This window comes from Panicum virgatum, chromosome 3N, assembly GCF_016808335.1.
Source record: "Panicum virgatum strain AP13 chromosome 3N, P.virgatum_v5, whole genome shotgun sequence".
Lineage (NCBI taxonomy): Eukaryota > Viridiplantae > Streptophyta > Magnoliopsida > Poales > Poaceae > Panicum > Panicum virgatum.
Window position 1 is genome coordinate 1,298,263 of NC_053147.1, and position 19,082 is coordinate 1,317,344.

At 46.5% G+C, this 19,082-nt stretch overlaps 3 protein-coding genes across 6 annotated transcripts; all 3 read left to right on the forward strand.

Moving 5' to 3' along the window:
* The first annotated feature begins 1,416 nt into the window (after nt 1-1,416).
* LOC120663531 (protein STRICTOSIDINE SYNTHASE-LIKE 10-like) lies at nt 1,417-6,402 on the forward strand. Of its 4 annotated transcripts, none has more exons than XM_039942380.1 (4): nt 1,417-1,869; nt 5,277-5,549; nt 5,683-5,720; nt 5,835-6,402. In XM_039942380.1, exons 1-4 carry the CDS (start codon nt 1,499-1,501, stop codon nt 6,257-6,259), a joined length of 1,107 nt encoding a protein of 368 aa, XP_039798314.1. In that variant the 5' UTR covers nt 1,417-1,498; the 3' UTR covers nt 6,260-6,402. The 4 variants fall into 4 exon arrangements, with proteins under 4 accessions (XP_039798314.1, XP_039798312.1, XP_039798315.1 ...); XM_039942381.1 differs by lacking the exon at nt 1,417-1,869 and adding an exon at nt 3,358-3,953; XM_039942378.1 differs by having other exon boundaries at nt 1,418-1,869; nt 5,683-6,402.
* Nucleotides 6,403-8,917: 2,515 nt separating this feature from the next.
* LOC120663532 (2-isopropylmalate synthase A-like) lies at nt 8,918-13,664 on the forward strand. Its single transcript, XM_039942382.1, has 12 exons — nt 8,918-9,727; nt 10,235-10,448; nt 10,541-10,621; nt 10,753-10,842; nt 10,942-11,028; nt 11,340-11,440; nt 11,995-12,028; nt 12,126-12,200; nt 12,467-12,550; nt 12,637-12,771; nt 12,955-13,100; nt 13,186-13,664. The coding sequence occupies exons 1-12, from the start codon at nt 9,003-9,005 to the stop codon at nt 13,322-13,324; spliced, it is 1,911 nt and encodes a 636-aa protein (XP_039798316.1). The 5' UTR covers nt 8,918-9,002; the 3' UTR covers nt 13,325-13,664.
* A 226-nt stretch (nt 13,665-13,890) lies between these two features.
* Nucleotides 13,891-17,784, forward strand: LOC120666745 (RING-H2 finger protein ATL80-like). The gene is made up of 2 exons (XM_039946665.1): nt 13,891-14,094; nt 17,620-17,784. Exons 1-2 carry the CDS (start codon nt 13,891-13,893, stop codon nt 17,782-17,784), a joined length of 369 nt encoding a protein of 122 aa, XP_039802599.1.
* The last annotated feature ends 1,298 nt before the right edge of the window (nt 17,785-19,082 follow it).

Sequence of the window (19,082 nt, forward strand, 5' to 3'; positions counted from 1 at the left end):
CAGCAGGCAGCCTGGGCTTGTAGCCTGCTGCTACCTGTGAGCAGGCCCGCCCGGGCAGCAGCCAGCAGGAAGTGTCACATCAAGACAGGCCATGACGACTTTTCCTACCTTTTGTGTGTCAGCACTCAGCGCTCCATCTGCTCCGCCGCTCAGTCGCCTCACCTCGGCACAGCGTACACACACTACGCAAACCCTTAGGCTGCTTGCATATCAGCAAAACCTCACCTAGCTAATTGTTGAACTCAAGAATTAAGACGGCTCTTGATCAATTCAAGCATGTTCGAGGCAGCTGAATAGCCTAGCTAACTTGAAACAAGGAAACTAAAAAAAGGAACTTTTTTCCGATGAACATGTGAAAGGCAAAAAGAAATACAGCAGAGTTTTTTTTTTTTTGAGGAAGATCTACAGCATAGATGATCCTTTGGGCTTTGGTGGATGTGCAACCAAAGAAGCAAAGCATAGAGCTGGGACTGCTGCCTTTCGTTTGGGCTCAAAAGAAAGAAGCGCTCGGCAACAGGCCGGCTTCCATCATGCACGTGTGGGCTGTCCCCACCCCAACTCACATACATCACCGGTACGGCCTAATTTGCAGCAGAAGACACGCCCATCCACGTGGTCCAAGTTTGCACTGGGTGAACTTGGGCCACGACGCCAATGGTTAACGGCGGTTCTGTGGAGTGGTTTTGCGAGAATATGCCGTCCTACTCTCTGCTGGGGTAGCTCTGCTGGGTAGCAAACCTAGTGCTGCGAAAGGGCATGTAATCTAGTGGTTATAAGAACTCCGGTAGCATCGGAAGTCTTGGGTTCGACTCCTTTTGGAAGCAAATATTTTGGAATTTAATAGCGTTGTGCATTCAGTGGTAGGCGACGTTCCGTCGACAATGAGGCGCTAGTGGTGACTTCGTCAATCTCGAGAATTTGCCGTCTCAGTCTTCGAAGATACTCATAGGGGTAGAGTTTGCGTACGTGTGTTCATAGGGGTATGAGTGTGCGTGCGTTGTGAGTGTCTGAGTTGTACCGTGTAATCTCAAAAAAAAAAGCAAACCTGGTGCTTTGTGCCCTCAATTTCCGGGAGAAACATCACCTGCGCCGCCACCGAACTGCACCAAGTCCTTCTTTAGTTGCATCCAAAATTCCAAAACTTTACAAAATTTCCCGTTACATCGAATCTTTGAACGCATGTATAAAGTATTAAATGTAGCTAAACAAAATAACTAATTATACAGTTTGTCTGTAATTTGCGAGATGAATTTTTTGAGCCTAGTTAACCCATAATCAGATAATAATTACCAAATACAAATAAAAATGCTACAGTATCGAAATTCTAAAAAAAAATTGCAACTAAACAAGGGCCAATTGTCCGAGCTCGCCCAACTTGCCAAATCCACAGGAAAAGAGACATTGAGCCGACCACGACGACGTCGTCGCCTAGTACCCCGGCCCCGTTCCGCTCCATGTTTTGCTCTCCAAAACCTTGGCCTTCATCCACTTTTTGTGGATGCCAGGAGGCGCACATAGCACGCGGCACGTCGTCGCCGGCACGCGCGCTCGATCCGTCGACCGACCCATGAGGACGATCGGGCTCACGGTGCTCGCGGCCGCCGTCGCGGCGGCGGCGGCGGCGTTCCTGCCCCTCGACTCGCACCGCGGGCGCGACGACGGCGACGTGGCTGTGCTGGAGATACGTGGCGGCGACGGCGGCAGGCTCGAGCTGATCCCCGTGGACGGCGGCGCCGCGGGGCCCGAGAGCGTGGCGTTCGACGGCGCCGGCGGCGGCCCGTACGCGGGCGTGTCGGACGGGCGGGTCCTCAGGTGGCTGCCCACCGAGCGCCGCTGGGTCGAGCGCTCGTCTTCCTGCGCGCCGGAGTTGTAAGTGTGATTATATTTTCTCCATCACCTGAATTTTTCTTTCGATCTGCTGTGCTCCCCTGCCCGGCGCTGCTTATAGTCTGATGAAGAGGAACAGTTCTCTAACTGCGTCTTTGAATTGATTGGAATGTGAGAGCAGGACGGTTGGTGCAACACCCGTTGTGCTCTATCGTGCCTTTATTTTTAGACAAAACTGCCGTAAAAGTTGCTTGCTCTGGTTCTGGTCTAATTACAACTGAATTGTCTATTTCTCCTCATCAGTTCAAACTTTTATGTTGAATTAGTTGGTGCATTCAACTTAATTTGGCATCTGGATCAAAGATCTCTAGTTTGAATCTTGGTGGGCACGACCGAACAAAATATTTTTTTCTCGAAAACGCAGGAGAACTGTGTTTCATTGTATTAAGAGGATGATGAAAAACATAGTTTCTTACAACGATATGGAGCGACTAGCACTCACACAACATACTAGAGCACGCGGCTGTGATTTACATCAAACATAAAACAACCTAAGAGGGGTAGAGAGAAGCAAAAGAGCTACTACTACTCAATCATCCCGCGTTAAGTATGAGTGAATTGACTACCTCTTTCTATCTCGTACTCAAAGGTCATGGCAAAGGTATGTGGTGGCTGTCGTGTCAACGATCAGGGCACAGTATTGCGATGGCTCCACTCGCGTGCAACCAAACACAGCAATCCTATCCTTTTTGTCTCCGCGCACGGTCACAGTACGCCTATGGAAAAGAAGAAGACCAGACCACACACAATCCAAACCAGCGATGCTCATCCTCCTGCTGCTGCGATCAGCAGGGTCGTCATGGTTGCCGTCTGAACTCTGAACATTCAGAATTCTAGATGCGCTGCGCACGTACTACTATTCGCCAAGTTTCTGCATACCCAGCAGTGGCCAGGGTTTTGAAATTCGTTTGAGAAAAAATTTCGGACATGGCCGAAATCAGCGAATTTCGCGAAATTTCGGCCGAAATTCATTTTTAGACTATTTTTAAAATACTTTTAAATATATTTTAATTATTATTTCCGAAATTTTCAAATTTCGGAGAGGGCCGAAATCAGCGAATTTACGAAATTTTGAACACTGGCGGTGGCTACGCAAGCTCTCCTCGTGAAATCTGTGCCGGCGGCCGGCCTGACGATGTAGCCGTCGGCCCGCAGCTAAAACGTGTGGAAGGCTCGTGAACAGGGACGCAGATGGTAGCTAGGCAGCATTCAAGTTACGAGTAGCATCATGCAGTTGCAACGGCGAGACAGCAACAGAACATGTACGAGCTCAGTGGTCAGTACGACCGCCGTTGGCCGGCCGGGACACACGGCCGCTCCCTCCCGGTGATCGTGGTGGATAGGATGCTAGCCAGGGAGCCACGAGCATTAACGCCCCCGCCGGCATCGTGTCAGTGGCTGCTCCACGCACTACCGGACTCGCCTATTTTGCCGAGTGTCAGAGACAACACTCGGCAAAGGCAGAAAAACACTCGGCAAAAAAGTCACAAATAGTAGCTTTGCCGAGTGCTCGTGATTCTGCACTCGGCAAAGAACCTGGCACTCGACATATGTGGGTTTTCCGGTAGTGACACCCATCGCCCATGCCCCATCTGCTCATCTATATAGCTCGAGCGAGACCGGCATGCTCGTCAAGCCAAGCAGTGGCGCACCGGTAGCGGTAGCTCACCTACAACAAATCTGCAGCAGGCAGCAGCACCGTTGCACAGTGCTCCGAAATTTACTCTGCTGCGGTGCTGCCTGCTGCCTTACCTTCCTCTTCAGCATCATCAGCGTCTTCTTCTTCTCCAGCTAGTCGCGATGCGGACGGAGGTGCTGCTGCTGGCCGTGCTCGTCGCGGCCGCGGCCCTCCTGTCGTCGCTCGACTCGCGCAGCGACGTGCGGCTGCTGGAGATAGGGGACGGCGACCTCGAGCTGGTCCCGCTCGACGGCGCCGCGGGGCCGGAGAGCATCATCTTCGACAAGGGCGGCGAGGGGCCGTTCACGGGCGTGTCGGACGGGAGAGTCCTCAGGTGGCGCCCGGAGGAGCGGCGGTGGGAGGAGCACTCCTGCTCGGCGCCGGAGCTGTAAGTTCCTTTGCCCGTCTCCATCCATCATGGTAGCTCTCTGATGCGCTCCGGCTGCAAAATATGCAAAGCTACGGTTTCGGTTGGGCCGTCAAATTAATGGTGCGTATTACACTGATCGTGCCATCTTCCCTGCTGAAAATGACTGAAAAACTCATCTCTCCCTCTCTCTCTCTCCACTCTTCAGTCGCCGGAACTGTAAGTTTGCCCATCTCCATCCATTATGGTTGCTCTCTGTTACGGTCCGCCTTTAAATATTCAAAGCTACGGTTTTGGTTGGGCCTTCAAATTAAAGGTTGCCTATAATAATAACACTGATTGTGCCATATTCCTTGCTGAAAACGACCGAAAAAACTCACGGTTTCCGGCTAGTAACACCAATCCGGACTAAAGAGTGACTCTTTTGTCCCGGTTGGTGGCTCCACCCGGGACAAAATGCCTCTTTTGTCCCGGTTGGTGTTACCAACTCGGACAAAAGGCCCCTCCACGTGATAGTTCAAAAGAAAGTTATTCTATACTGAGTCACATGTACTACTTAGATGAGTTGGCAAGGAAACCATACGCTAGGCTAGAGGTCTTGGGATCGAATCCCGCGGGGTGAAAAAAAAAATTTAGCGTCAGGGACATTTTGTCCATGTCCCGGTTCCAAAATCGGGACAAAAGCCAGTTTGGAACCGGGACAAAATGCCGAATCTGTAGTAGTGTTGGGGGGTTGAAATTGATTGAAAGGTTCTCGGTATATTCCTGGGAGCAGACAACAACATATCATACCTCCTTACTTTTCTTTTTCTTTTCTATTTGCCTCTGGCACAGCGATGAAATCTTGCAATTCAGTTGGGCAGGTTCAGGGTTTTGCAGACTCGGAGGGTGATGATCCTAAGCCGAAAGTTTTCGATCAAATCTGAGAAACCATATAGCCTCTGATGCTATTTGTTTTCAATATTACTCTTTTGTTGAAAGCCTAGAAACAAGTGAAATGATCTATTCCAAAAAAAAAAAAACGAAAGGAGAGCGCTGATTATGAGCATCTGTTAGACTGTGACTGACATATCCAAGATGTAAACAAAGAACTAATTAATTAAGTACATGTCCCATCTAGGGGCAGGGTGGTAAATGATCTTTATTTTTAGTCTAAATAATTTAAGAGTCGGAGCCGGACTCTAATCATATATAATTCAAACTAAAAATAATAAGAACTAAGTTGAATTCTGAAAAGAGCATCAGGATCATGATCATTACCACCCTTAGTCCCACCACTTCATTATTATAGGCAAACAGGTAAAGCACTGCAGCTCAATGATGTCTGAAATTTAACAAGTGCAGGTTGGACAGCTGCAGAGGCTCGCAGGACCCGGGCCGGGAGCACGAGTGCGGGCGTCCACTGGGCCTCAAGTTCCACAGCGAGACAGGCGAGCTGTACGTCGCGGACGCATACCATGGGCTGAGAGTGGTTGGCCTGGAGGAGAACGTGTCCAGGCCGCTGCTACCGTCGGAGTGGCAAGGGAGCCGCCCGTTCAGCTTCGCCAACGGCATCGAGATCGACTACGAAACCGGAGCCATCTACTTCACCGAGACCAGCACCAGGTTTCGGAGAAGGTATGAGTACATGATCACCACCAAACTTCAGTTCATGTGTTCACTGTTTTTTCCATCAATCAATTTGATGATTTTGCGTCAAATTTTTAATAAGATGTTCGCTGACCATGGTTACTTAAAAATTCATTTGCAGGGAGTTTTTGAACATTGTTATATCCGGTGACACCACTGGTAGGTTGTTGAAATATGACCCAAAGAGCAATGAAGTGGAAGTCTTGGTTGATGGTCTAGCTTTTGCCAATGGCTTGGCTATGAGTACGGATGACAATTACTTGCTCCTTGCAGAAACCACAACGGGCAAAATTCTAAGGTACTGGATCAAGACACCAAAAGCTTCAACACTTGAAGAAGTTGTCCAGCTACCTTGGTTTCCGGATAACATCAAGATGAGCCCTAGAGGAGGGTTCTGGGTTGGCCTCCATGCGAAGAGAGGGAAGATCGCCGAGTGGTCGATTTCTTACCCTTGGCTAAGGCGATTGATACTAAAGTTGCCGATGCGACATGTCCAACGTGCCTCCTGGCTCTTGAATCAGCTTGGTCGTCAGGTTATAGCGTTGAGGTTGAATGAGGATGGGAAAACAATGGAGGCAATTAGTGTTCACGGTGCTATCCAAAAGATTTTCAAGTCGGTTAGCGAGGTGGAAGAAAGGGATGGAAGCCTATGGATAGGTTCTGTTATGGCCCCATTTCTTGGAATATACAAGTTGTAGAAGCATTCAGATGATATGATAATATGCATTTGCATATATGGTAGTTGTTTAATAGAGGAAAATAACAGTGTATACATGTGTATATGGTACCATTTATCCTGCATTTTAGTGAAGATTATTCACAATTATTTTTTTTATGCTAATCGGATGTTATGACTAGACTTGTCAATTGTTGGGTTTGGGCTCGAAAAAACTCAAAGCAAACTTCTGAAGCAATAGGCCCAATTCAAGCCTATTCTAGGAATAAACCAAACAAGGCCATTGTTGTTGGGTCAATGGTTAAGGGCCGAGCTTGCCCAGTGCATGCATTTGTTTTTTTTAGATAATGGAAACTGCGTTCCGGCCTCTACAACCGCACACAGCCAGTATCTTGATCTTATTACATAAACATCAGTCTACCGACTGACACCAAAGGAGCAAATAAAAAAGACTACTAGCAACCCAGTCTGCTATTAAACTTCCAACCAAATCTAGAAAACAACTCCAACGCCGTCGTCTCTAAATTTTTGCTCACAGATCGGAGTAACTCCTGTGTTCCTGCCTGTAGCAAGAGCGCCCAGAACCGCAACTAGTATGCCCCTCTAAATAAAGCCTGCATAAAAGAAGTATATTTATCATTATTAAAATAAATGTCATTCCAGCAGCGCCAAATTGCGCAACAGAGGGCAGCAACCCCCACTAAGATAAGTTTGAGCTGTTTTAGCATCTATGTCTAACAACCAGGTAGACGACATATGCGCAACTGAACTAGGAGGAGGTAAGCCTGTGGCTAGTGCCACCACTCTCCAAAGAATTTTGGCATGATGACAATCAAAGAAAAGATGTTGGATTCGTTTCGTTACAATTACAAAAGTAACATTTGTGACTACCATCCCAATTCTTTTTAGCTATGTTATTCTTTGTTAACAACACCCTCTTCAAGAGGTACCAAAGGAAGATCTTAATTTTTAGCGGGATTTTCAAAGTGCATGCATATGTTAGGTTCACTTTTCGGTGTTCCTATGTTTTGAGTCAAATAAATATCGAAGGTCAAGTTCAGCCTAATGACCAGAAGGAGCCATATATAGAAGCTAGTGAATATGAGAGTCCGATGAGATGAAAATTAAGGCAAACATGTCAAATAGCATTGGGAGAGTTCTATACAATCTATTGGGATAAGTTGAATGTGTCCCTTTTCTGTCTAACTTAACCAAACTGTCACGGTGAAAACCATGCCCAGCCGGCACATTGCGGTGAAAAGTTAAAAGTACTTGAAAATTGCTGCTATCCTTGCAGCTTACTTAAAATGGCTTGACGTGGATGTTATCTCATAAACGAGCATATCCGAGCCCCACAGAAGCAATGGCACAGTTTGTTTTAGTAGCGCTAGCACTGTAGCAAACTTTGATCATTAATTAAATATATTAAATAAAAAAGTTTATAAAACTAATTCCACACCCATGCGCTACTTCGCGAGACAAATTCAATGAGATCTTTGACCATATGATTAGAGGATAATCACTATAGCATTACTTACTTAACCAATTATAAATTAATTATTGTTATTAGATTCATCGCAAAAAGTTACATTCATCCGTAAAGATATTTTACAAATAGACTTCATTTAGTAATTCATGCATATAAGATTCCCTCGTAGCGTAAGGGAGCTAAGGGTGTGTTTAGATCACTTTGTATTTTGCATTTTTGCGTTTTTGAAAGGGAATCTTCAATATTTGAAGTATTAAATGTAGACAAATCACAAAACTAATTACAGATCTCGTCTGTAAACTACGAGACGAATCTAATGAGCCTAATTAATCCATCATTAGAGCATGTTTACTGTAACATTAATGTAGTAATTTAGTGTCTAATCACATCATAATTAGATTCATTAGATTCGTCTCGCGATTTACAGTTCATTTGTGTAATGTGATTTATTTTTTGACTACATTTAATACACTATGCAAGTGATTTATAAAAATTTTGCGTTTTGCGTTTTGAAATCTAAAGAAGGCCCAAACAAAGCTAATACATGAATGTGGTTGTTGGCCTAGAATCTTGCGGGCCAGGCTGACTGGGCAAAGTTTATTGCACTAGACTACAAACAAGACGCACTCACCACTCGCCAGTCACCACCACGGGCCTCGCATGCTCAAAGGTCACCTCCTCAAGCTCAAGTCAGCCCGGCGAGCTGAGCTGCCTCCGTGCCGGCTACGAAACCTCACCCGTCCAGATGAGGATAGCTGACTCATCCACCGGCTCTCCTCCGCCTTGGTTTTATTTTGCATTCTTTAAAACTAGTGTTCACATTTTTCAAAAAAAAAAAATTCACATGCATGAAGTACTAAATGAAATTTATTTGTAAATTTTTTTTAGAAATAGATGTAATTTTTCGCGACGAATCTAATGACGGTGATTAATCAATAATTGACTACAGTGATACTACAGTACCATCCTCTAATCGTGCGGTCAAAAATCTTATTAGATTCTTTAGAGTCACTAGTACAAGGTTCTAGAGTTAGTTTTATAAACTGACTTTATATATCATTATAATTAGCGATCAAAATATCACTATTTATTAACACATTAAAATCGTAGCGCGAACCAAACAAAGCACGCTTGTTGGACTCCTCTCCCTTTCCGGGACCCGTTTCGCTGGTTCCCTTCGCTATAATTAAGCCAAAGTCGCCGCCACCGTCCCCTAAACCCCCGTGCGCCCCCCAAGTCCGCCGACGAGCGAGACCCTGAGCTCACCCCGACGACCATGGCCTCCTCCATCCTCTCCTCCTCCGCTAAACCCTGCTACTCCGCCACCAAAACCCCCGCTCCCATCGCCAACCGCTTGCCACCCCCTGCCCCAGCCACAACCCGCGCCGCCGCCCCCCGATTCGCCCATGACCTCTCCGCCGTCGCCGTCAGAGCGAGCCCCAGCGCGCGCCGCCTCCGCGCGCTGGCCTACCCCGTCCGGGCGTCTCAGCAGCAGCCGCCGCGGCGGCGGCCCGAGTACGTCCCCAACCGCATCGACGACCCCAACTACGTCCGCATCTTCGACACCACGCTCCGCGACGGCGAGCAGTCCCCCGGCGCTACCATGACCAGCGCCGAGAAGCTCGTCGTGGCCCGCCAGCTCGCCCGCCTCGGCGTCGACATCATCGAGGCCGGCTTCCCGGCCTCCTCCCCCGACGACCTCGACGCCGTGCGCTCCATCGCCATCGAGGTCGGGAACGCGCCCGTCGGGGAGGACGGCCACGTGCCCGTCATCTGCGGCCTCTCGCGGTGCAACAAGAAGGACATCGACGCCGCATGGGAGGCCGTCAGGCACGCGCGCCGGCCGAGGATTCACACCTTCATCGCCACCAGCGAGATCCACATGCAGCACAAGCTCAGGAAGACGCCCGAGCAGGTGGTGGCCATTGCCAGGGAGATGGTGGCGTACGCCCGCAGCCTGGGATGCTCTGATGTCGAATTCAGCCCTGAGGATGCTGGAAGGTATTACTATTGTCACTAGAAAAACAATAATAGTTGTAAATTTTGTCGATCGTCTACCTCATTTCATTTATTGAGTCGTAGCTAAGAAATAAGGCCCAAATTTTGGTACCTGAAACTTTAATCTGGTCTGAATCTGATTTAAGTTCTCAAATCAACCAGTAGTCTGGTGTGCACTTATACAGCAAAGGGCCCCAATTTTAATGGAACAGAGTTGATTATGAGGCAAAGTGATCGATAATTGTTAAATTCCGAGCTTCTTCTAGCTTGCAAATAAGTTGGTGGGAAAAATGATGGTGGGTGCTATCTACATTTGGGAAGCAACTTTATAGCAAACCAAAACAGGGTAATAGTTGGTGCCTACCAATTTTCTGGTGCAAAAGGAACACAACAGTAAGCTCATGCTGGGATACCCACTTTTTTTTTTTTTATAGTAGTAGTTACAAACAAAGGATACTTTTCCTGGTGTGCATAAGGCTGTGACATAATATATTTTGCTTTGCCATCCAGGTCGAATAGAGAGTTTCTGTATCATATATTAGGGGAGGTCATAAAAGCTGGAGCTACAACTCTGAATATCCCAGACACTGTTGGATACAACCTTCCATATGAATTTGGGAACTTAATTGCTGACATAAAGGCAAACACTCCTGGAATTGAAAATGCTATCATTTCCACCCATTGCCAGAATGACCTTGGTCTTGCAACCGCAAACACATTAGCGGTACTACCTTTTCCTTATTTATTTCTATTTTATATGATTTATTATCATTGGCATAAATCTTAGCCCAGGTTACTAATTTGACTTAACTTTAGGGTGCTCGTGCAGGAGCACGTCAGTTAGAGGTGACTATTAATGGTATTGGTGAAAGAGCCGGAAATGCTTCTTTGGAGGAGGTGAGCTCATGTGCTAGTCATATTGTGTTCTGAAATACCTTACAGAATAGTCTGATAGGTTTTGAAAAGGAATATGAATTTGTCTGATAGGGTATTTGTGCATGCCTAATATATTCTGGCCTCATTTTCAGGTTGTCATGGCAATTAAATGTCGTCCGGAACTCTTAGATGGTCTATATACTGGAATCAATTCCCAACATATTACTTTGACGAGCAAAATGGTACAAAAATTGTTTCTTGTCTTGTTTATTTTCCTTTTGGTCTCTTTTACAGTTTCCAGATGACTGAAATTTCTGACACAAATGGTCAAATTATTTTAGGTACAAGAGCACAGTGGACTTCACGTACAACCACACAAAGCTATTGTTGGTGCCAATGCCTTTGCTCATGAAAGTGGAATTCATCAGGTAAACATAATTGCAGTACTACATCAACTTATGTTTTGTCATTGTATTAGTGGTGGGTTGGTTGCTTTTAATCCATAGGGTTGCTCCTTTACAGTTCACTGTTCATCAGTAGTTGTTCGCCATAAATCATTATTTTCACCATTCTGATGGATCAGTCTTGGCGTCACCTTGCGTCATTACTCTGAACCTGAGATATATGGTTTTCGTAGCTGGTGATCTGATTAATGTATGATTGAACTACTTTCATAAATTGTGTTGGTTATAGACTTCAATGGTTCTTCATGTCAATTTCCTTCTGTTTTTTTTTGTAGGATGGGATGCTTAAATATAAAGGAACTTATGAAATAATATCACCTGACGATATTGGTTTAACACGTGCAAATGAATTTGGTATTGTTCTCGGGAAACTCAGGTATCATGCAACATGCCTTTCCCTCTTTAGCTCACCTTCTCGAAATATTCTGTTGCGATGTTCCTCCAGTAGATTTCTCTCATCAACTTGTACTTTTTACTGATTTGGTGGTCATGCTTTTAGCCTCCTATTAAGAGCCCCCAATTGCTTACATCTTGAATGCTTATATACTATGGCTACTATAAATATGTGTTATGTCATGAGTACAGTAAGTGTTTCAAAAATATGGTAGTAGGGTATGATGTAAAGCATTACACTACAGCCATGACCTATATTCTATAACTATATCATTATGCTATGCCATGCTATATTCTTCAACTGGACCTTGATTGCTTGACATGGAAGAACTTTTTAATCAAATATTTAGTCTTCGTTATTTTGTTTAATCATGTTCATGCTTCTAGGACTGTTGGGTCTATACATTTCCATACACTTCTAGGTTAGCTGAATTCGATATTTTGTGCTCAAATGCAATTATGCAGTCATACATCGGTAAAATTAAGTCAAATTTGATAATCGTGTCCATAGTAATGTTTTTTTTTCTCGTTTTTCAGTGGAAGGCATGCTGTGAGATCTAAGCTAGTGGAGGTACAACTTAGACATTTTCTTTGTTTTTCTAGTCACAACTAGAGTTCTTCTATTTCAGTTACCATTGTTACCGATGACATCCTCGTTCATCTTGTAGCTTGGATATGAAATCAGTGACAAGGAATTCGAGGACTTCTTTAAACGCTACAAAGAGGTTGCAGAGAAGAAAAAGGTGAGTCTTTCTTGAAGTACTTGCTCTATTGCTAATGTGACACTTCCCATCCTTTTTTTTATTATCTTTCTAAACACTGCATGCATTGATTAATAACTTCCACCTTTTGTTTTTGCCATCTCACCATAATATCCCACATTTATTATTGATTTGTTACATTTCCTTGGAGGGCATGCTCTATGTTTATCAAATTGTTATTATAATATGTAGCTGCACTTCATACAGCACTATGCATGGGAACTCACCAGTTAGTTCACCCTTTGTAGCGTGTAACTGATGAGGACATAGAAGCATTATTGTCAGATGAGATATTCCAGCCTAAAGTTATTTGGTCCCTTGCTGATGTACAGGTATAATTGAGCTGCAGTTGGCTAAGCTTTGGTTAATAGGAACATGGTATGCTAAGCTTGAAATGCTGTTCACACCCCCTTTGCAGGCAACATGTGGAACACTTGGTTTGTCTACAGCAACTGTGAAACTGATAGGACCAGATGGCGAGGAGAAAATAGCATGTTCTGTTGGAACAGGTCCGGTCGATGCAGCTTATAAAGCTGTTGACCAAATTATCCAGGTTTGTTACTGCCACATTTTTTTGACTTTATTGCCCTTGTCTCCTATTAGTCTGGAGTAGAGAAACGCAAATGGACTAACTGGTGCAGCCAGGATCGGACCTAATGCATCGACTCAATTATTTTCTCACCGGCTATTGCTTTATCGAGATCAAGAGAAATCTAACAGGACTTGCAATCTGCAGATTCCAACTGTTCTTCGAGAATATGGTATGACCTCAGTCACAGAAGGCATTGACGCAATCGCAACAACTCGAGTGGTTGTCACTGGAGACGTGAGCAACAACTCCAAGCATGCCTTGACTGGTCACTCCTTCAATCGCTCCTTCAGGTTACAGCCCTTCCCAATTCGTTTTCCTTAGTTTTACGCACTCTGCTATTCGTTAGCTCATCTCCATCATGCTTGTTGACTGCAGTGGGAGTGGGGCATCAATGGACGTTGTTGTGTCCAGCGTCAGAGCTTACCTGAGTGCCCTGAACAAGATGTGCAGTTTTGCTGGTGCGGTAAAAGCCACAGCAGTATCTGAGAGCACACGTGTTCAAAGCAAAGAGTGAGACCGTCGTCATCCGATTCTCATATGGGCTGAGCAATGTAAGATCTCTTGAACAACTGTTCAGAGCGACATTCCGTTTCAGTAATAGGCTGGTTAATATTGGGGTTCCCCCTTGGTCACTGTGAAGATCGTGCGTTCTTTCTGGAGGATGTCCGCTTAGAACAGGCATGAAATTTTTGGCCTGTGCAGTGTACAACTTGTATGTTATAGACCATACTTTCAATAAGGAAATAATAAGTGTAGGGTCTGTGAAGCCACCCATTGAATGATTTCACAACCCCAAATCTGTCCTCTTTTCTGGTGATTGAGAATACAATGGACCGGCGGATTACCTTTTTTTTATTATCCTTTTTTGTTCATCTTCCATGCATGTCTCTAGGAATGCACTGTGATCTGTTCAAAAAAAAAAGGAACGCACTGTGATGATCGTCCGAAGTAGAACCGCGACGCCCCCCGCTGGCTGCTGCCGAGCCGGACTCGGAACCGGACTTGCCATCTACTAATACCTGCGCTGCGAGCGCGCGCGATTTGTTCCTCGTCTCCGCGTGCTAGCTTTTCTTCGTAAAGATGGCCGGCGACGGCAGCCACGTCAACGTTTCCACGATGGCCGCCCAAGAGCCTCACGCGGACCCTGAGCTGCTGCCGCGGCTGGCGTCGCCGATGGAGGCCAGGAACACGGAGGAGTTCGCCAACATGTTTGCACGTTTCCTTCGACTGGCGCCGTTCAGGTCTGTCCCGCCGGCAGGCCCGCGCTCCCGGGGGGAACGTGCGGTTGGGGGGCGAGTTCCCGGGGGCAGGCGGCGTCGGAGCGGACAGCGGGTTCGTCGGCGTCCCGGCGTCGGGCGATGCCATGGCTGCTCTGCCGGAGACCATGGTGGGCGAGGGCGGGGCCCCTGGGGAGGAGGAGGAGTGTAACACCTGCCTCGCCGACAGTCCGCTCGGAGTCGGCGGACGGTCCACCCAGGCAACGCCCAGATATTTATCTGGATAGATGTGGGACCCGCTTGTCATTCCTCCTCTTCCTCCTCACTTCGACCAGAGCCGAGCGGAGCTCGTGCGCTCGCCCCCTTCCGTCGATCTCTCTCCTCTGGCCACCACACTTCGATTCCTTGCGCAAGAACCTTCCTCGGCACCTCCTCCACCTTCCCCAACCCCCAGACCGGCTTCTTACGGCCAGAATCACCCCCGCCAACGCCGGTCACCATGGGAGGTGCTTGAAGCATTGCTCCACCGTCGATCCGCTTCTCCGGTCATCCTCCGCCCGAACCGACCGTGGGAATGGATTCGTGGTGAGTTCCTTGTGCTCCCCGGTCTTTTTCCCCTTCCGTGGTGCGTCGCCGGCGCCGGAGAACGGCCGCCGCCGTCGCCGCCGCACTTGCTGCCGCCTGTGGCGCGGTGTTAAAAGTTATGTATCGCGGACGGTCCGCCTGGGAGGTCCGGACAGTCCGCCGGTCAGATTAGATTTCGTCCAGAGACGATGTTGTCTATGTTGATTTAGCAGAACTGAACTGCGGACGGTCCGCTATTGGAGAGCGGACGGTCCGCCGTTGAAACTTGAAATTTGTCCAGAGACGATGTCTCGGGTGGGGTTCGCAGGATTGAGCTGCGGACGGTCCGCTATTGGAGGGCGGACAGTCCGCCGTAGAGTCTAGAATTTTGTCCAGAGACGTTGCCATCTCTGGTGGATTGGATAAGTGAACTGTGGACGGTCCGCCGAGGGGGGGCCGGACAGTCCGCCGGTAGGATTAGAAATTGGTCCAGAGACGTTGTTGTCTCTGGTGGGTTGGCGTAGGTGAGCGGACAGTCCGCCGTATAGATTGAAGTTTGTCCAGAGAGGTAATTGGTTCTGTTGGGTTGGGAGAATGGTACGGCGGACGGTCCGCCACTTGGGCGCGGACAGTCCGCAGGGCATTCCAATTGAAGTAAAATAGTTACATCATTGAGCTGCACTCATTTATTTCATATGCATACATGTAGCATCCGCAGCTGAGGGCGCCGTATTTGAGGTGATTGCGGCACCGCAGGAGCAGCCGGCGCAAGCCCAGGAGGAGAGGTGTGAGAACCCGGCCCAAGGCCCGCCTGACCCCAGCTCTGTGCAGCAACCCGAAGGCAAGCCCCGGTGCACATCCTATTAATTTAAATTATGACACATATAGGGCTGGATATCAAGCCAGCTCGGCTCGTTATGGCTCGGCTCGTTATAGCTCGGCTCGTTAACATATTGGCTCGGCTCGGCTCGTTATACTAACGAGCCAGCAGGCTAGCTCGGCTCGGCTCGTTAGCGAGCTCGAGCTAGCTCGTTTGGCTCGCGAGCTAATGTAGAGAGACAATATGAACACACATCATCACAGAGTATGGCTCGTTTGGCTCGTTATAGCTCGTTTGGCTCGTTCCAATTCTTGCTTCTTATGCTGCTCTTCTTACCCATTTTCCAGTATTGTTCCAATTCTTGCTTCTTATACAACTATTCTAACTCATTTTTTATATAAGCAACCTCTTGTTCATACCTTGAGGAGTCATAAAGCTGACTAAAATAGAATTGAATATATATCATTTTGAACTTAGGGTCAAGGATTGTAGCAATAACCATGACATTGTTCTTCTCTTCCAAATATTTATCAAATTTGTTTAACATTGCAGCACTCATTTTCTTCAAATATGAGTCATTAGAATTTTTTGTCTTTAACAATGCACCCATTTAAATTTGCTGGCTTCATAATTAACTGGCTCGTTATGGCTCGCGAGCGGCTCGCGAGCCAGCTCGAGCTGGCTCGTTATAAAACGAGCTGGCTTGTTATAAAACGAGCTGGCTCATTATAAAACGAGTCGAGCTCGAGCCGAGCCATTAACGAGCGAGTCGAGCGAGCTAGCGAGTTACGAGTTTTTCGTCCAGCCCTAGACACATATATATGTATTTATTACTTATGCATTACGTTTATGAGTTGTTTGAAACCCTAGTTGCATGAACCCTAGGTGTCCTTGAGTTGTACTAGTATGTATAGGTTGATAGAAATGCTTTGCTAGATAGGGTTCGGTAGAAGCCGAGTAATTCTTGGTTACTCGCGAGATATATGATAGTTTTATGTTTCCAGATATGAGTTACTAATTTTCGGATGAAAGTCTTGGAATAAAAGAAAGAGTAGAATCTGAGACCGGGCGGGAGAAGTGTAGTTCCGCCTGTGTCGGTTAAGGACCGAGCCATTATTGGCCCTGCTGATCATGTTTGAATTATACTAACTGCATGCCGGGAATAGGAGGTAGTCGAAACCGGTAAGCCTAGTACTGCCTCGCTTCGAAAGTACATAACTTCATCACCACCCCTTAGGGCGAGTCTAGTAGTCGCGGAGAAACGGGATGCATATGTTTATTTTTTGTGGTCTCTCGTGGAGCTCGGCTGACTATATGTAGGTGGGGCGGTTCTGTAGTTCGAGGCGGGAAGGGGAAGGGTTGGTGCGGGTGGTCCGACGGGGCATACGCGTGCCGTACCGGTTAGGTTCACCTTGCAAGGTTAAATCGAATCGATTCGCCGTCAGTCGCTCTCGGATATGAGCACCTTGGTCACTGCGTCGCAGCGTAGTGTTGTGATGGAATAATGGTTATACCTATGTTGAAGAACATATGTTTTATTATTTATTGCTCTACTATGTTTGCTCTAGATTTGGTTATTTAAACATTAAACTATGTTAATTTATATAGAACTTGGTCTAAAATAAGGAAAGTGAGAAATTACTTTAGCCGCTGCTTTCTGTAAGATAACCACCAGCCAAAAGCCTTGCATGTTCTAGATATGTGGGCTAAGTTATACCTACTAGTCGGGTAAGCCTTGCTGAGTATTAGTATACTCAGGGTTTGTTGCCACAATTATTTTAGGACGCACAGACGTAGACTTCTATCCCTGCTGCGTCAAGTTCATTCGTCGGGACGTAGAGGGATGGGAGGTTGTGGAGCCAGATGTTTAGTTAGGGACTTTCCGAGGTTACACTTTTGGTAGTTGTATGCCCTTCCTCTATTCGGACTCTAATTTCGGTATTGTAAAGTTTTATAAACTATGGATGTCTTCAAACGGGGTTTGTAAAACTTAAGGTGGAATCGTATGTATATTTGTGGTATTTTCAAATATGTGTCGTGCTTGTACCATCTGCGCCCACCTTCGCGTGGGACTATCGGTGATGTTTCGATCTGGACGTGGGTTGAGAAAGAATCGCCAAATTAAGCCGTTAAGCTAATGAGCCCGAGGTGTTCAAATGATGACCATTACACTTAATTAGAGTTTTAATTTGGCGGTTCCGTCACAAGGAGTGCGCGGCGTGCCTCGAGGGCTACGCGGCGGGCGACACGGTCAGGACGCTGCCGTGCTCGCACGGCTTCCACGGGCACTGCATCCTCCGCTGGCTCGCGGCCAGCCGCCTCTGCCCGCTCTGCCGCTTCGCCATGCCGGCCGAGATGGAACCAGGGTTTTAATTTCCGACCGGTCCGGCCAAACCGCCGCGCTCCGGTACCGGTATACCGGTCCGGTTTGGCCGGTTACTGGTCGGAACCGGTGGAATTCAAAATTGAATTCAAATTTCGCCGTTCAACCGGTTCGGACCGGTATACTGGTCGGTTGTACCGGTTTACCAGCCGGTTTGGCCGGTTTACCGGTCGGTTTGACTGGTAACCGGCCAAATTGATTTTTTTCTTTTTTGGTTTAAATTAAAATGCCCACAAAGTATACTAAATAAATGTTTGTATAACATATTTTAGCCTAAATGAACCCTCCAACCCTCTTTTGTACTACTTTTACATTGTATTTGTATATTTTTTTATGCACGTTTTTTTGTTTAACTTTAAATCCCCGCAAACTATACTAAATGAATGAATTTTTGAGAAAATTTGACACCATTAGATTCGTCGCACCTTGAAGTATTTTTAGGATTTTTTTGAGAATTTTTAATTTTTTTGAATTCAAATTTGAATTTTGAATTTGGGCTGGTTTGGTACCGGCCCAAACCGGAACCGGGCCGGACCGGTAACCGATCAAACCGGACCGGTTCCCACCGGTTTGGTGAACCCTGGGTGGAACCAGAGGTGGACGACGAGGACGATGACGAGGAGGAGAGCGGCGGCGACGACGACGAAGACGTCACGTTCGAGTCTTAGCGATTTATTATGTTGATGGATATAGTTTTAACTTTAATGGTGCCCCACCATGACTACGTGCTATGTATCTGACCACCATGGCAACGGCATCGTAGCTTCTCTCGGATGTTGCCCCCTGTTATTCAGTTGCTTATTGCAGTGCAGCACCTGTAATCTATCGATCTTCACCTTGACGAGCTAATACAAATGGATCAGCTCCTCTCCTTGTTTGGACGGTGGTTGGATGGATTCCCCAAAAATATCAGAAAAATGTTATTAGTTGGAGCTGTTGCTTTGTGCTGGGCTATTTGGCTAACACGAAACGATGCAGTTTTCAACCAAAGATTTCCTAATTCTTACTTAGCATGTGTTTAGTTCGTGAAAATTTTTGAGTTTGGGTGCTGTAGCATTTTCGTTGTTATTTGACAATTAATGTCGAATCATGGATTAATTAGTCTTAAAAGATTCATCTCATCATTTACAGTTGAACTGTGTAATTAGTTATTTTTTTCCGAATGCATTTAATACTCTATGCATGTGTTTGAAGATTCGATGTGATTGGTACTAGGGTTTTCTTTACCGTTAGAGAAAAAATTTCGGCACATGCCGATAAATACGAAATTTCGGAAATTTTGTATTTA

Excerpts from the sequence above, each read along its gene's own strand:
- LOC120663531 (XM_039942378.1), top strand. The coding sequence starts at position 1,499 with ATGCCAGGAGGCGCACATAGCACGCGGCACGTCGTCGCCGGCACGCGC. Across the intron at positions 1,870-5,276 it reads TCTTCCTGCGCGCCGGAGTT|GTTGGACAGCTGCAGAGGCT; the intron begins GTAAGTGTGATT and ends TAACAAGTGCAG. Across the intron at positions 5,550-5,682 it reads AGCACCAGGTTTCGGAGAAG|GGAGTTTTTGAACATTGTTA; the intron begins GTATGAGTACAT and ends ATTCATTTGCAG.
- LOC120666745 (XM_039946665.1), top strand. The coding sequence starts at position 13,891 with ATGGCCGGCGACGGCAGCCACGTCAACGTTTCCACGATGGCCGCCCAA. Across the intron at positions 14,095-17,619 it reads GCTCCCGGGGGGAACGTGCG|GAGTGCGCGGCGTGCCTCGA; the intron begins GTTGGGGGGCGA and ends TTCCGTCACAAG.
- LOC120663532 (XM_039942382.1), top strand. The coding sequence starts at position 9,003 with ATGGCCTCCTCCATCCTCTCCTCCTCCGCTAAACCCTGCTACTCCGCC. Across the intron at positions 10,622-10,752 it reads GAAATGCTTCTTTGGAGGAG|GTTGTCATGGCAATTAAATG; the intron begins GTGAGCTCATGT and ends CCTCATTTTCAG. Across the intron at positions 12,029-12,125 it reads TGAGATCTAAGCTAGTGGAG|CTTGGATATGAAATCAGTGA; the intron begins GTACAACTTAGA and ends TTCATCTTGTAG.